The sequence below is a fragment of the Ostrea edulis genome, chromosome 6 (assembly GCF_947568905.1).
Source record: "Ostrea edulis chromosome 6, xbOstEdul1.1, whole genome shotgun sequence".
Taxonomy (NCBI): Eukaryota; Metazoa; Mollusca; class Bivalvia; order Ostreida; family Ostreidae; genus Ostrea; species Ostrea edulis.
Window position 1 is genome coordinate 80,572,831 of NC_079169.1, and position 17,191 is coordinate 80,590,021.

Consider the following 17,191-nt stretch of genomic DNA (forward strand, 5'->3'; position numbering starts at 1 on the left):
TCCGGATGCTATTGTGTTGCTTCCCTTGGGGAGGGATGTTTAGCATATTACAGCTTCACAACCTGTGTAAAACTAATAACTAAGTAGAAGAATTTGCAGACAGGGGCGTAGCTAATTACAGGGGATAATTAATGAGCACGCAAATTAAGGCAGGGGGTTTGAAGGCTGCTTCGACATCCCAAGACCCCGGGCCAGTGAAATTTCAGCTTACAACAATTTATATGAATTTTTGCTTTAAAACCTCCTGTTTTTATTCTAAATTTGAATACATTATGTATACTTTAAAATTGCAATGTATGCAAAATATATAGAATTTTGAAGTTATCCTTGTGGATCGATGCTCTGAAAAATGCCGTGATAGTCGGGGGGGGGGGGGGGGGGGGGGGGGGGGGGGGGGGGCACCTTGTACCAGATTGAACATCCTCCTTATTTTTTTTATTGGTTGATCAGTTGACGGTTTGTTGCCGAACAAATCGGTGATGGTCTGCTGTTTTTTGAAACGTTTCTTTACAACATATTCTTGTGAAAGCGATAATAATTTTCCAATATAAGAACCAATCGATAGGGCAGACACAAACCACACATTTTACGATTATTACCTGAACATGAAAGTTTTATTTGATGGTTTATTAAATGTTTTAAGTTATTATACTTCTCTTTATTTTATGCAAAATGATGTGGAAGCACGTGCATAGTAGCCACGCCCCTGACAGATGCATGACGATAACAGGTAGGACAGGGGGCCCACATCTTCCTTATAGATTTCCTCCCTTTTCTCTCCTCTCCCCCTCACTCTGTCCACGGGTATCTGATTTTTTTTTTTAATGAATAGGGGAGGGGGAGTACTCTTATCGATCGATAGAGTATATTCCCTATATTGATTAAAATTCAGTTACCTGCAATAAATGTGCTCTGTCTACCTCGAGTTCAAGTTTTGATCTCGCTCGAAACCACTTTACATCTCACCCAAATCGTTAAAAAAAATGACAGCAACACAACAAGATTATTTGTATTTTTCACGTGATTAGAGCATTTTTTCACAACACGAGGCCAATTGCCATCTTGCTATCGCAATTTCAACTCGTCGGTGCTTCTACTGACCATGGAGTATGCGTTTCTTATAATATATTTCATTCATCTTTTCAGTTTGATAACATGCTGAATCGGGTCTTTTCTTACGTAACTAAGTTTTTGTATTAATGTCATGATGAAATCGGAATGAATTCCCTCTATCAAGTTACATTCCGGAAAGAAGTAGCTTGGAAGATGATGGGTAGCCAAAGAATGAAATAAATCGTCTAGAAGACCAAGAATATTGGATGCAATATTGTCTTCCGACCAACAAGATGTTGGAAAGATGTTACACGCACGTAGGAATATCATCTTCAAATGGTATGAATGGAGAAAATCGGGGTAGTTCAAATGCCACAGCCGTATGCTTTTCAAAATTCTATAACATGTGATAGCCGATGGAAATCTTGCTTGAATTTCTTTTAGAAGACCAAGTTCAAGTCTATTAAACGATAACCTCCATTCAACTCTTGCTTGTCCCTTCGGAGAACATTTCCCTACCAAATGCAAACTTTCATTTCGTAATTGTTGCAAAGTATCGTTTTCGCACCACGTGGGTTGTCCATGAGATTGAATCCAAGGGAAGAATCCTCGTGGAAGATTAGAGATGGGAAGTTCCAAAGCAACAACTACATCACAGCTAACTTTTACATTGTCAGAGCCTCCTAAACAAAGCGTCACGGCGGGGGGATTAAATTCCAGCGTAAATTTATCCTTCAAAAGTGGAATTTGTCCGAATATGTGTTCAATTTGTTTGTACAAATCTTCCACCATAAGTAAAGGATTTAAATAACGTTCCTCTTTTCTTTTTGGAAGGCCGGGGACAGTGCAAAAATGCCCCCACTTTTGTCTGCACTCTGCGCTGTTGACATAAAGGAGAAAATATCCTTTGCTGGTGTCTTCTTGTTCCACCATTACAACGGGGCTGTCCATGGTAGTCCCAACATCTACATCCCGAAATACGCACAAAATATCCATTTCAAATTCCATTTCCACCTGCCCGTCAGCTTTCCTCGACATATTGGGGATGTTCACTCCTTCAGAGGTACTCCCTGTCCACAGAAAATCTATCCTAGCGTAACGTGGATGTTTCTGTAAGGGTTTTTGTAAGCAGTTTCTGATTGCTGCGAAAACGGACGGAAATATTTTGGCAGAAATGTCATCCATTGTTTTGAAGCCTTCCTCGCCCAGAATTGTTTCTTTTATCGCATCATTGAGAGCTCTTAGAGATTGCCCAGAAAGTCGGTCAATATCCGAACTGTTACTGGTATACACACATTCCGCCATGATTGTATATATTATAATTCTGTTTACAACTTCCCGCTTGAGTGGAACACTTAGACTCCGAGTAGTCAGAGCGGGACATTTAAAGATTGAGTATATACGGAGGCTGATGCCATTTCTCGCACCCATTCCTGGTTTTACTTCGAAATGTTACTCTAAGCATAACTCAGGTTCAGTGTTGAGTGAAGATCTACACCCCGGTCCAAAAAAAGTGAATTAAATTTAGAAAAGACTGGAATTTTCAAAATCATGGAGATTTTGATACTGCTGTAGTTTTGTTGGATTTCTGTTGTAGTGTACACGTATTCTGAGATTCGAGTGTTTGGTTTATACAAAACTTTATGGATAACAATTTAAAGTACTAGCTTATTCTCGATGTCTTTGAATTACACAGAATACTATGTTTTCACCATAACATAAAACCATTTTTAAAACATCCTTCACAGGAACTGGTAATAATAATAGCTGGGGTCCATACCATACCACCCCCTGTTATTTTTTTTAATTAGGGGATGATATGGTATATACCCCTACTATTATTATTACAAATAAAATTACCGGTTCCTGTGCATCCTGAAACAGAAATAATCAATGCTTAGATCAAACACCGATTGATTGATCGATTGCATATTGTTTAACGTCCCGCTCGAGAATTTTTCACTTATAATTATGGAGACGTCACCATTACCGGCGAAGGGCTGCAAACTTTAGGCCTATGCTCGGCGATAACGGCCTTTGACAATAATTCATGGTAGCAGTCTTCACATCAAGCACATTTTATCCAGCCCAGCTTTGCACTTAGTCATTTTCCCCGCTTTAACATATGACCCAAGGATAGGTTGCATTGACAAACTAGATCGTTATAACGATCATAGAATTTGCGAAATGCTGACTTCAATCGAGACTGTTGAAACCCTGTACCATCAACTTGTTTGTCAGTAGCTTACCTCGATTTAAAAACTGACTATACGCAGAACAAGCTCTTGCATATCGAATCAGTTGAGATATATAAACACCATATGCAGGTGATAATGGAGTATTGCTACATAGATATGGGAAGTTATATCTTATTTCCATATACAGTAATGTGCCTATCGAAGCTAAGGAAATTTCAGTTCATTTGTAAATTCCGTTCAAAATGCAAGACAATGTCAGTGTGCCACGTGTGCGAGATCGAAATTATATTTATTATAAGGATATCGTTATAAAATGAAAACACATCAGAGTTTCCACATTGAGATTGATGTAAGCTACATTCCATGGAAGGTCCTATTCACTGGTTTGTTAAAGATTTAAGTATAAACAAGGATAACTTACAGAGCGTGTTATACAGAAACAGAAGTTTCATCTGAAAGTATCCGTCGGTTTTCTCTGAAAGTGTCCGTTTCAACAGAAAGTGTCTGTTATGCCTACACACCGTGGTTTTTGAATAGTTTCAATGTGTACACCCTCCAATGTATACTAGATTTGTACTTATGATTTCTGCATATGTTACCAATTACTTCAAAATAAATGGTTATGAGATAAAATGTATGATAATTGAAACTGCACAAAAAATTCCAAGGGCGTTTATTAATATCAAGGAATGGACCATTTAATCATATACGGAATACACATGAATCAATGTGCGAGAGATTTGGTCACTTTAAGAAGTCAATAGTACCGGAAGCTGTGTGGCCCGTTATGTCGTCAATGTAAGTGATGCTGAAGTTATCAGTCCCTGTTACTTCAATCTCTACTCGTCCTCTCACATGAACTGGCCATTTTCCATTCGGAGGATACACACTAATCATTCCATGGGGACGGCAGGTGGCGTCCGTGGTATACATTGGCGATTTCATGGTTGATGAAAACACCTCTATTTCTTTTGGCTCTGTTCGATCTTTCTGACGACTCTCTTCTACGTGACTGATATTAACACTGATGGAACGCTTTACCCCAATGGCCAACGGTTCATCTACTTCGAAGAACTTTTCAAAGCAGTCGTCTGCTCTTAGTTGTCCATCTTCTACGAAACTTTTGGATGGTTCGTGAATATTGGGATTGAACTTCTTCAGGACAGCTATTCCGTATGTGTATGGGCATACTCGAGTTTGGATGATACTACTGTCGAACCCATAAATCACTGCTCCCTTCAGAACAGCCAAACCCGCGTCTAACGGTATTTTGATATCATATTCTGGAAAACTTTTTTTGAACATACTTTGCACCAATTTTGATTCTGAGAAACCGCCAACCATTATCAAAGACCTCAGGTTATGACACTGCATTTCTTTTTGTATAATATCCTTAACTAAATCTATTGTCTTGGTACATATTTCTTTAAACTGCGGTTGGAAAAAAGCATGCTTAACACAGATTTTATTTCCTTTCTTTACTGTAACAGTTTCCTGCAAATCTGCCTTCTCTATTGCATGTTGTAATATGGATTCATGGAGTTTAAATTTCTTCCCATACATATCTACAAGCGTAGATGGAAATTCTAGTATAAAGTTGTCGTTTTCATCTTCGGTTATTATTCTCTTTTTAATTTCAATTCTCTGTAACAGTTCAAAGAAATCATCCATATTTTCCACGCAGAATTGGTGAAATAAAGAATCCCCAAACAGCTTGACGAAAAGCTCTACAAAGTATTTGTTGATTTTATTCCCTCCCCATGGTCCCCCGGAAGCTTTGTGCAGATTCTGTATTTTCCCCGCGGACGATATTTTTTGCACTGTGATGTCAGACGTTCCACCTATGAATAGAAAAGTAGAGAATAATTTAACATTACATTCAATTATACATGACTGACAGGATACAATATGTCATTGATTGCTGACAGGTGGTTTTTTTTTTTGGTTTTTTTTTTATATATAAATACATAATAATAATGCTATTGGTACTAATGATAATAATAATGTTAGTGATAAATAACAATGTTATTGATAGATACATCCTCACAAGTCAAGGTTTTGTGATTACGTACCCTCCACACAAACCCTTGACGAATGTAGCTATTTTAACGTCGGGCTCAGGAGTCCGCATTTCATTGGATCCAATTCGTAATTCTGAAGCCAATCAAAGTGCGGTTCTTATTCTAAACACGTGGTTGACGTAAACGATAATGGCTGCGAACAAAAGACGGCAAGTTTTTATTTTCAACTTCTTTTCGCTTAATGCGATGATGTCAAGTTAAAGAAACACTGCAGTTTTCTCTAGACGATGCCGACCAGCCATCTTTGAGCTCAGTTCGAAATTAGTTTTGAAAAGAGTCATTTCATTGGACAGTTTATTTTCAGCATATTATGCATTGCAAAGCTTGAGCCCAAACTATAAATAGCTGCATTTGTCAAGGGTTTGTGCGAAGGGTACGTAATCACAAAACCTTGATTTGTGAGGATGTGATAGATAATGATTAGAGCAATCGCTACATCACCCAACAAGAGGCTCATGGGCCACATCACTCACCTAAGTCACCTTGACCCATATCTGAAGACTTTCCATATATATTTGCATGTAAAACCTAAGTCCCTATTGTGGCCCCAACCTACCAATGGAGGCCATGATTTCTACAAACTTGAATCTCCACTCTGTCAGAAAGCTTTCATGTAAATGTCAACTTCTTTGGCCCAATGGTTCTTGGGAAGAAGATTTTAAAAGATTTTCTCTATATATTTCTATGTAAAACTTTGATCCCCTGTTGTGGCAAAACCTTTCCCAGGATCATGATTTGAACAAACTTGAAGCTGCATTATGTCAGGAAGCTTTCATGTAAACCTAAGCTCTTCTGGCCCATTGGTTTTTGAGAAGATTTTAAAAGATTTTCCCCATATATTTCTATAAAACTTTGATCCCCTCTTGTGGCCCCATCCTAGCCCCGGGGACCATGGTTTGAACAAACTTAAATCTGCACAGTGTCAGGAAGCTTTCATGTAAATGTCAGCTCCTCTGGCCCAGTGGTTCTTAAGAAGAAGATTTTTATATGACCTTACCCTAAATTTGCATTTTTGTGATTATCTCCCCTTTGAAGAGGACATGGTCCTTCCTTTGAACAAACTTGAAAGCCCTTCACCCAATGATGCTTTGTGTCAAGTTTGATTGAAATTGACCCAGTGGTTCTGGAGAAGATGAAAATGTGAAAAGTTTACACCGACACCGACGAAAATGCCGACGACCGACAACGGAATTTTTTTTCACTTGCGCCTTCGGCTCAGGTCAGCTAAACACAGAAAGTGGCCGCTATATTAAGATTCACTGTGACCTGTGCACTAGGCCCATTGCGTCACTTCCTCTCTCCTGTTAGAGAAATACTCCTCCATGCAATACAATTTCTACCATAACCTTGTCCTGAATTAAGGAAATGAATATAAAATATATATTGCATCAGCAATTCTCCTCACAATACTAACCGCCTAGATCGACGACAACATACGGCCGCTCAATTACAAACATTTGTGAAAGTTGTCCATGCTCTACAGTTCGACCGGCTGTGAGCTGCTTGCAGTATAACGCTGCCACTTCCGGTTCGTAGGCAAGCTGAAGACGACCTGGACATATACCGGCCTGAAAAAGTTTAAGTTTTTTAGTTATTATGGGGGAAGAATTTAAAAATACAAACATTTACTTCACAAATTCAAGCCATAAACTCAACAACAATGACACCTATATAGAGAAAATAATTTTGGGATACTAGTATATTATAATTTTCACATGTGCCAAAAATTTTAACTAAGTACCTTGGATAGTAAATATACAGTTCACTTTAAAGTGCATATAGATTTTAAAGGATTCACTGTGTATGTAATGCGGATCGATCAATATAAGCGTCGGAGCCAGGGGTACCTCCGTCGTAAGCCACGACTGAAACGTACGCTTCTCTCCCCTTTCAGTCGTGGTTTGCGACGATGAACAAAAAGAAGAAAGATTGAGATTGTGCAACATATTTTACCCATTTTGTCAACTATATGTTCAGGATTAAAGAATACTGGATGTTGGGATCACTGAATTTGAAACAGTTCATATATTATCTATTCTGACACCATCAATCTTAGAATATTATACGAAGATCAAATACGTACATATAAATGACGAACTTTTCCTCCCAAATTCAAATGATTATTTAGTATAAAGGTAAAACATGAAACCATAAGTCATTTAAACCTTATCTGTTTCTTCTTCGATATCATGCTTTCCTTGAAAATTAGTCAAAAATCGCCCTTTGACATTGTCTCCCCAAAAATCTAGACCAACGAGCCATATTTTTTTCTTATAATTTGTAAATTTAATGCCATCTTACTATCATACTTCGGTTTGGATTAATCTAGCTAATATGTAGATTATTGGAGAGGGGGGTTTCAGGGCCGTAACTGCCGATGAGGCAGACGAGGCAACTGCCTCGTCTGATTTTTTGGCAAAAAAGAAAATAAAATTATATAAATGTTATATTATAGGATATATGTTTAAAATGAAGACAAGCACCTTTGTCTTTGACACCATATTACGATTCTTTACATAGTACAAATGAAACACAAACATGATAAATTGGGATTTAAAAAGTGTCATTTTCAGTCGTAAAGTCAATCGGCGGCCCCCAATCCCCTGCCTCCCCTGATTTAGAACCCTACTTACGGCCCTGGTGTTGTGGTGTATGAATTTCGTTCTGTGGCTTAGCATGCAAAACCACCGTCTCTATATGATGTTAGACAGCGCTTCTCGACATTACTTTCTGCCACCGTGGTAGTGTATCGATATCGCAGTTTTACGGGTGAAAGACCTATCAAAAACCAAACAGAATGCAATTTACGTAGAGTTGTGGAACATTTCTATTTTTCAAATCATGAACGTGGATTATTTTGACCGATATTGAATACAGCACAAAACAGTATATACTCTGTAGGTGTGATATAGTCGTTATCAATAGTAACCCCCTTAAATCTTGATACGAGAGGTTATAAGACAACAAGACACCAATTACTATCATGCAAGTCTAACGACATGATGTACAATGGTACAAATATTTTCCTTTAATGACATCTGTTATTACATATTGAAATTTCCAATGCATTAATTGTAATGATAGTCATTTTCTCGTGAACGCGCTGCAGTTGTAATCAATGAACGTATGAAATCCATCGTCGCTCGCCACGTTTACTAAGTCCGGGAGTATCTACCTTAAACCATGACTGTATGATCAGCGAAACCCTCGATTTTCATGAATATAGGCCTACATGAAACGTATAGCGACAACATAAAAATAAAGGAGCGGATCGAGGAGCTGATTCAGATTGGATGAAATGACGTAAACATTTATTGACCAATCACGGTCACGATGACAGATTTCGATATTTTAATGACTGCAACCACATGTAAAACTTCTAGCATATGTTTACACTCTTTTAGAAGCAAGTCAAGTATCTTAAATAAAACCCGTCTTAACAACAGAGGTATATGCTTGCAAATTATGTATCAATAAACATATTTTGGTTGGCTATTGTGTCAGATTTTCCGAATCGGCAACCCTCGGATTATTCCGCTACGAGCAACGCGATGATCTCCGAGTGGGCCTTTTTCCCATGATTTTTTTTTTATTAAGGAAGCTCCCCAATTTGTTGATATTCATAAAGTCGAGGGTTTTCTTAATCATACAACCTCGGCTATGACGTAATGTGGACGGAGACAATAGGCGTGGTTTAAGACAATAGGCGTGGTTTAAGACGATATTCGTGGTTTAAGACAATAGGCGTGGTTTGCGACGATGATGTGAATCTTGATGAATACTCTATGTTTATTTAAGGAGGAATGTTACACCAGAGAAATTTGATATGATGAAAAGTGGATGATATGTACAACAACAATTGAAATTGAAAACTTTCAAATTTATTTAGTCAAAAAGCAGTTTAGTAGAAATTTAAGCAATGTGGGAATTTTTTTTAAAACCCCTGCTGGACTCAATGCATGAGGGTATGAACTGCAACGCATCACACTGGTATACTTTGCATGAAACGCCAACGCTCTGCACAAAGTAAGCTGGAATGCCCATGTAAAGTGAAACGTCTGTTCACCCCCCCCCCCCCCCCCCCTTATGCAAAAATGAAATGTATGTTTTAAATATATTATGAAAGCACAATGAATATACCCTCGACATAGACTGAAAGAATTACAGGGACTGTTTCTTTTCAAATACCCAACATTTGAAGATAGGCCCTTTTAACACCGCGCACTCGATACACGCAATGGAACATATAAGCGTCTAAATGTGGCATTTTACCTATTCAGAAAATCTAGATAAAATGACCTTGCAGGGTGTACGTGCAAAATGCTGCTTGGCTCCTAGACCTCCTCTTATCTTTGTGTTTTCCGTTGTCAGCGTTTTTAATCTTTTTTAAAATCCATTACATCTGCACATCAGCTTATTTGAATTTATTGCTGTACAACACGTCTATCTGGAGTTCTAGGTCACCTGAGTAATTAACATATTGCGATTAGTAGCTGACAGTCGTCGTCCGCCGTGCGTTAACACTGAACATATAATCATATCAGTACCAACCATTTTTCACCAAATTAAATTTAGTAAGGAGTATCTTTGGGATAAATTTCATGATGACTGTACATCAGGTCAAAATCTTTTTCAAAACCAATCTTCTTTGTTCAGGGAAGTCTAGCAGACAAACTGAGTGTATATATAGCCATGATGAGCAAAGCTATTTCACTAAAATTGTGAATAAGTTCTGGTGCCAGGACAGGGTTGTAGGGATCATATAGTGAAAGGGCTTTCTGAAATTGATGCAAACACATCTTTAATTTCTAAAATTAAATTCAATTTTTCATATGTCAATATAAAGCTTGATAAATTGTACTTGTATGGGAATTTAAACTACATGTAAAGCAGTTATGTCTGAGATGTTTTATTTTTCAACGAATGAAAAAAAATTCATTGAAATCTTTATTTATTTTTAATCTTTTATGGTAAGTTTTAAGGGTTTGAACAAAACTTATCTACATTGAATTATGGAGATGTCTGCATATCAACTTTACAAATTGTATCCTTGTCATTGTTAAAAAGAAGTTTTAAAGACTTTTCTGAACCAAACTTTAAACCAATATTGCAGCCCCACAGTGGTTCTTGAGTGGGGTCAGAATTTATGGCTTGAATGAACTTGCATTACATGAGGATGCTTGCATATTACGCAAGTTCCGAGTTACCCAAAAGTTATTTCCCTTTGTCGAACTCTTTCGCATTTTATGACGTATGGTGGGTACACAATGTATACATTATATCGTAGACTGGCATTGTAAATAACGATTACGTACGATTAATGTAATAAAAGCGTAACTTTTGTTTATATCAATCACTGGTATGCATATTCTGGCCATATCAAGCATAATTTGTTTGAATAAGATCATCAAATTGGCTATTGAATCATTATTCGTTTCCTCTTCTACATGAGTGACGCTTTTATCAAGAAAGATGGCAATTAACAATATTTGTTTGAGCCATTTTGTTATCCAATACTCATAAACTCACTAAAGTTGCCTTTTCCCTGAGTTAGGATGGTCTCAGAAACTCTAGATATCATCTTTTAAGAAATTATACAACGATAGTAATTAGCAAATGTACCCACTGTCATCATATTTTACGTCATAATTTACGGAAGAGTTCGACAAAGGGAAATAACTCTTGGGGAACTCGGAACTTCCGTATTGGACAACATGTACGTTTGTGGTTATTGGGCAGAAGCTTGTAAAATAATTCTTCATTGTATTTCTGTAACTCCTACAGTAAGGACGTCATGGGGTCCTTGTATATGAACAAACTTGACCTAGAATGCTTCGATATGAATTTGACACCTTGTATCCTTGCGGTTGTGAATCTTCGGTTATGTGGAAGCTTTCACGCTAGGTTCAGGCTTTTAAGGTGCAGTAATCCATGTCTTTCATTTGATAAAACTTGAAAATAATTTACTGAAGAAAGCCTTGTGCCTTTGGTAGAAATTGGCTCATGGTGGTTCTTGAAAAGTCAAAACTGTGAAAAGTTTCAAGGCAGACAATTTTCGACAGAAACTTACTTGCAGCTTTCAGTTCATCATACAAGCATCAATACATCATTGGCTTTCTCTTAGATTAAAACATACCCCTTAGATTACTTACTGATTTAAACCCCCATAAACACGCAAGCTCTTTTGAAATACACAAGAATGTCTGTCATTCAAAAAGATATACAGATTCAGAGTAAAAGAATTGTATTCTTGATGTATTTTAAACATTCGCTCCGGGTTCTGTTGTTTTTTGTGGTCCCCCTTTTTGTTTTTTTTTGGGGGTTGTTGTTGTTGTAAAATATGTTTACGTTTTGATTAATATTTGAAATGTACGTAACAAATCAACAAAAATCCACTCATATCAAAAAGTATGTGAAGGTGCACGGTAAATGCTGACTATTGTGTTTACGTATAACTCCTTATAAATTACTTACTTACTACAAGATACATTTCTTACCACGCTGATTGTAGCATTCAATTTTTTGTTTTACAGACACAGGTTAATGGTCATCGTAACATGAAAAACATATGCTATTCTAATTTTCATATAAAAAAAATAACAACATTTTCTTATCTACTTTCTGGACCTTTCATTCTAATTGTGACCATGGTGCATGCAAAGATTAAAATCAATTATTGATTTTAAACTGATTTAATGATATAATTCTCTCTCTCTCTCTCTCTCTCTCTCTCTCTCTCTCTCTCTCTCTCTCTCTCTCTCTCGTTGGTTGGGATAAATGGTTATAATTCACCTGTAAATATATAGATACAGCTGAAATGGGTCTGTAATTTGTATAATCAGACAAAGAAAATCTACTGAAAATCCCATCTAAAAGAACAAGTTTAATAACAGGGTTTAATTACATAATAGCCTGTGATTGTCCCTCAAGAACCACAGAAACAAAGGTCCAAGAAAATGCATGGACTTATATTAGCACTTATATATATTGAAAATTTAGCGAAATCCGGCTGATACACTGCGTCAGGTAACAATGCATTAGCACCGTGTACCGTGTTGGATAGATGATTTTTTTAAAATCATACCTTTCGGTGCCAAAGACACAATAAATATAAATCCCGCTAAAACAAGTAGAGGAATATAAGGAATTGCCGTCATTAAATCACACTTACTTCGCCATAATTCCTAGTTTATTGCTTCAAGCTGTCACTTCAAATGAACGCCACGCAGACGACTCGCAAAATAGGCTGCACCAGGGATGATATACGGTGGCTTGATACGGCCAAACGTGGTTTTTGATTAATTCGTTGACATTTTTTTAGATAAAAAAGTTGGCATTATTAATTTATATTTCCTCCTTGTATTTTAACCAGACATGCATGAGATTTTCTTCCGTCAATTCGGTATTTAAACACTGCACCGTTACATGAACACCGAGGCTGGGTTTGAAGTTGACTTCTTTATCAGAATAAATATTGTGGTTGATATTGATGACAAGTTTTAACGTAGACTTTTCAATGAAGAAATACGGCATTCTTCTGAGAATTTTGTTTAATGATCGCACCAAAACAAGAGACCTATGGGCTACAACGATCACCTGAGTTACCTTCCTCGTAGAACGATTTTACTGGAAAGCCAGTAGTTCAATGCACAGGCAATTGCATCGCTTGGGGTCGAATTTACTATATAAAGAGTAGTAAATTCGACCCCCAAGCGATGCAATTGCCTGTGGTTCAATGTGTTGCGATGGGGCCACTATATTCGTTTGCAAAATTTTACAAACTGTATATTCCTAATGAATGTATATTCATATAACCTAAAAGATTTTCACGGCAATTTTTCGATCGTATCGTATATTCCAACCATGGAGTTTAACCGGGAAGTTTCGGGTTCGATCCAATTCTAGCCCAGGGCATCCTAATTCAGTTTCAAAAAATATTCTTCTAACCAGTTTCAGGTGGTGAAGTAAAATATTTTATATTGTTCTCTTAAAATGTCGATTTCATTTGGGTGGAGTTTACTCTTAAAATTTAAACCATTATCGGGTATTCTCTTTCTGACTGTCTAGGTTAGTTTTTGCATTGAAATCCAAATGAGGATTTTGATAATTTAGAATTTTCTCAAAAGCTCCTGAATTGATGCACTAAACTGTGAATAAAATGTGAGAAAAAATAATTCTTCGTTATTCACTCGTATGGGATAGGGAAATTCCACCTTTGGAACAAGATTCGCGGTCTAGAACTCGGCATAGTCTCGTCCTAGACGGCGAATCTTGTCCCAGAGGTGGAATTTCCCTATCCTACACCCGTACTAATGACAACCAATCACAAATAAGGACATATCGGTGTTGAAAATCTGTGGACCGGCTTTGGATCAGTAACTGACATTTACCATGCACTTCCAAATCAATAAATAAAAATAACTGTACATGTCCTTGTGGTTCTAAAAATAACATAATAAGGATTTTTACTTTTATTCCCGTATACAAATGTATGTAAAATAGTTAACCTTTATAATTATCCTGCAAGGAATTTGGAAACGTGGTCTGAACCATTCACATATAAAAATGCTCGCTTATCAAATCGATGTACCCAGCTAGTTCTAGGGTTTAACTACACCCCTAGCAGTATATAAGAAGACTGGTTGCACCCTTGATCTTTATGAGAATAATTTGAAAAATAGTTCCCTATATATTCCAATGTAACCCCCTGTAATGGTCCAGGGCGGTCCCGGTTGGGGGAGGGGGGTTAGAGGTTAGTGGGAACAGATATGATTTTGCACTGCATGCTTGCATAATAATTTGACCGGACACGCTGTCTGCAGTTCTAAGATTTTTTTTTTTAAAAATTCCCCTATGCATACCTGGTATATGTAAGATTTTTAACCTACAGAGGCCGATTTCTGGACTCTGAGGTCACGGTGTGAACACACTTCTGGACTCTGAGGTCACGGTGTGAACACACTTCTGGACTCTGAGGTCACGGTGTGAACACACTTCTGGACTCTGAGGTCACGGTGTGAACACACTTCTAAACTACAGGCGGATGATTGCGTATTCATTTGACAAATTGTGCTCTTGTGACTCTTGAGGAGATTTTTTCCCTCCATATTCCTATGCGAGTCTTTGAATGTTTACCAGGGCCGTAAATTACATGGAGGCGGAGGAGGCAGCTGCCTCCTCCAACTTTTGAGCCAAAAAAAATTAAAATTTAAAGTTCATTAGAATTTATGTTGTTTCCAACAACTAAGAACATGATACCTCCCTTAAAAAGCATTCCAAATCTTTCTTTTAGAATGAGTTAGTCAAGTAACATCTTAGAAGGCCCTAGAATCAAGGATTTTGCACGAAACGTGTTCAGTGTGCACAAAATGTGCTCAGCGTCTGGGGGCCTGGGCGGCCCCCAGACCCCCGCCTAATTTCCTGCCTCCTCCAAATCGAAGGTTAATTTACGGCCCTGGGTTTCAGAGCCTACTTTTGAACCATCGCCGCTGAAAATGAAAGTTGCTGACCATAATATTTTTTTATTGACTTTAATTCATTAATGCATATTTTACCATATGTTGTTTGAATAAATTCATACAGTAGATACGAATGAGGTCCGTTGTCCTTAAAGAGATGATGGATATTAAAATTTAATTTATATTTTAAAAATGGCTGGGGTTTTTCTCATGGGTATCAGTTCTTTGGCAGGGCTGACAGGTGTTACAATCAGTCAGCCCTGCATGTCTAGCCAAATTTACAGCGAATTTCAAACACAAACTACACTTTCACTTTATGACCTACATTTGTATTAACCCTCAACTTCTAATTCATGAATTCCATATCCTTTTGGTAGAGACCTTCCTGTTCACATGTTTGAGAGTAAAAACATTTAAAGGATATTGAGATTGTGTTTACTGTTTAAGGGTTAAGTTTCTCTCCGAAGGCGATAGAATCCACGAAGTTCACGTTCGCCCCTCACATACTACATGTAAAAGTGCTAAATGTCAAATCATTCAGTAAATTCTTTCTCTACAGCATTTGATAAAGAGGTGACAACGTTCAATCTACGAACCATGACAGCGGCTTCTAACGTAAACTGTTTCGCAGCGTCGCTCCAGATGGCCGGCACCGTGACTACGTAGTAAATCGTATCCTCCAACACGCCCAGATTACATGATTTAAGCTTGTCAAGGAAATGCCCTCGGAGAAATTTGATAGATTCTGCAAATATTCCTTGAGCTGATGCGTATTTCCCGTGAATGTCCGCAATCATAGACTCTCTTGTCAGATTCTGAAAATGAATTAGTTCTTAACGATTTATGTTCACACCAAAACAAAGGAAAAGAAGTGTTATTTTGTTGTCATGGTGAATATAAGGTTGTCAGTATTGTAAAATCAATAAAATCAAGCATGCAAGAAAACGAGGTATATTCTTTATATCAACATCAAGGTCAATTGTACTACATGTGTATGCAAGTGGAATTATAAATTACGTTTTTATCCCGTTGACACAAAGTTGCCTGTGCGTGTACATACGTTCATGGATACGTTAAGAAAAATGCTATGGATACCGTGTAATGACTACTATATGCACTCGCTACATTTTTTGTATAATAATGAAAGATAAGAAGATTTAGGGCTCAATTGACCGGTCGACAGGGGATGTTTACTCCTCCTAGGCACCTGATCCCATCTCTGGTGTGTCCAGGGGTCCGTGTTTGCCCAACTATCTATTTTGTATTGCTTATAGGAGTTATGAGATTGATCACTGTTCGTTATCTTCACCTTTCAAAATGAAGATACTAATTTATTTCAGGATGACAAGGCCATAGGTGAATCTCCAGGTAACAAAATCACTGAATTTAATCGTAACGTCAGCACCACATCTTGTTTCTTGTAGAAATCTTTTTACTTTTGTAAATTGGAAATATTCCTTTGCATTTGAAATCTAGCTAGGTTTTACATTAATATACTTTTGTCATTCTCTCACCAGAGGGCGTGTTACACATATTGTAGTGCGAGGAGCGCACGGAACTCTGGGTAGAGAATGATACTTTTGTATTTGAAATCTTGTTTTATGTTCTTGTATTTGAAATTTAATTTTTACTAACATACTTTTGTATTTAAAATCTAGGTTTCATACTTTGTAAATTAGACATATATAATACTCTTGTATTTGGAATTGTAAATTTTAACTCTGTAGCTACATGTAATCTCCGAATGTTGTAGATATTTCATGTGAATTGTCCTCAAACCTTATCATACAGTTCCATTTTGAAGTCCTGGAAATAAAACCAGTCAGTATTCTCTTTGTTTTCGGTCAATTTTGTAAATTTCTTGTTCGCTGTATGTCCAAAGGCATGAAAATTCATTGTGGAATCCAACAGAACGGTTGTTGGTGTCTTGTGCGATAGTAAGTCACTTTCCCAATGACTGGCAGAAATCTCGTTGCTGCCGTTCGCCAAGGTTTTCCGGGGAGCGAAGGCATATCCGGAATAAGATGAGCCAATGTCTATGGCGCAAAACATGGCGCAATTCGCTGACATTTTTCACGCTTATATCTAATTGATGTTCAATTGAAAAGATCCTCTTCAATCTTTCCCTAGGCTTTTAATATGGTCTTGTTTACTTTCGGTTTGCTTGATTATAAGCAGTATGGGAAGGTAAGCGGTAAATGTAGTAAGGCCGAATGCCGAAAGCCGACAGTCCCGGATAGCGATTTTTTCGAGTTTTCTCTCTTAATGCTGCATGTAATAACATATAATTTGCAGAGGTTACTGTTTGTAACCTAGGTACATAAAAAACATAATTTTTTTCTGAGAATTCTTCTACAAAAGTACCAAACCAGAGTTTTCACCTGCCAAAAAGCGGTAAATC

General features: G+C 37.4%; 2 protein-coding genes across 2 annotated transcripts; both read right to left on the reverse strand.

Annotated features, from left to right (window-relative positions):
* Nucleotides 1-1,134: 1,134 nt before the first annotated feature.
* On the reverse strand, nt 1,135-2,358 carry LOC125647386 (nucleotidyltransferase MB21D2-like). The gene has a single exon (XM_048874067.2). The coding sequence runs from the start codon at nt 2,356-2,358 to the stop codon at nt 1,135-1,137; it is 1,224 nt and encodes a 407-aa protein (XP_048730024.2).
* Nucleotides 2,359-3,523: 1,165 nt separating this feature from the next.
* LOC125645693 (heat shock 70 kDa protein 12A-like) lies at nt 3,524-16,983 on the reverse strand. Its single transcript, XM_056140940.1, has 4 exons — nt 16,570-16,983; nt 15,387-15,605; nt 6,747-6,900; nt 3,524-5,092 (listed from the first exon to the last, which is right to left on the reverse strand). The coding sequence occupies exons 1-4, from the start codon at nt 16,858-16,860 to the stop codon at nt 3,996-3,998; spliced, it is 1,761 nt and encodes a 586-aa protein (XP_055996915.1). The 5' UTR covers nt 16,861-16,983; the 3' UTR covers nt 3,524-3,995.
* Between the last annotated feature and the right edge of the window lie 208 nt (nt 16,984-17,191).

What these genes read in the sequence shown, in the direction of transcription:
- LOC125645693 (XM_056140940.1), bottom strand. Translation starts at nt 16,860, where the DNA reads ATGTCAGCGAATTGCGCCATGTTTTGCGCCATAGACATTGGCTCATCT. An exon ending in AAATGGAACTGTATGATAAG is followed by an intron (nt 15,606 to 16,569) that starts GTTTGAGGACAA and finishes ATTCATTTTCAG; the next exon opens with AATCTGACAAGAGAGTCTAT. An exon ending in TGTTGTCGTCGATCTAGGCG is followed by an intron (nt 5,093 to 6,746) that starts GTTAGTATTGTG and finishes TTCTATTCATAG; the next exon opens with GTGGAACGTCTGACATCACA.
- LOC125647386 (XM_048874067.2), bottom strand. Translation starts at nt 2,358, where the DNA reads ATGGCGGAATGTGTGTATACCAGTAACAGTTCGGATATTGACCGACTT.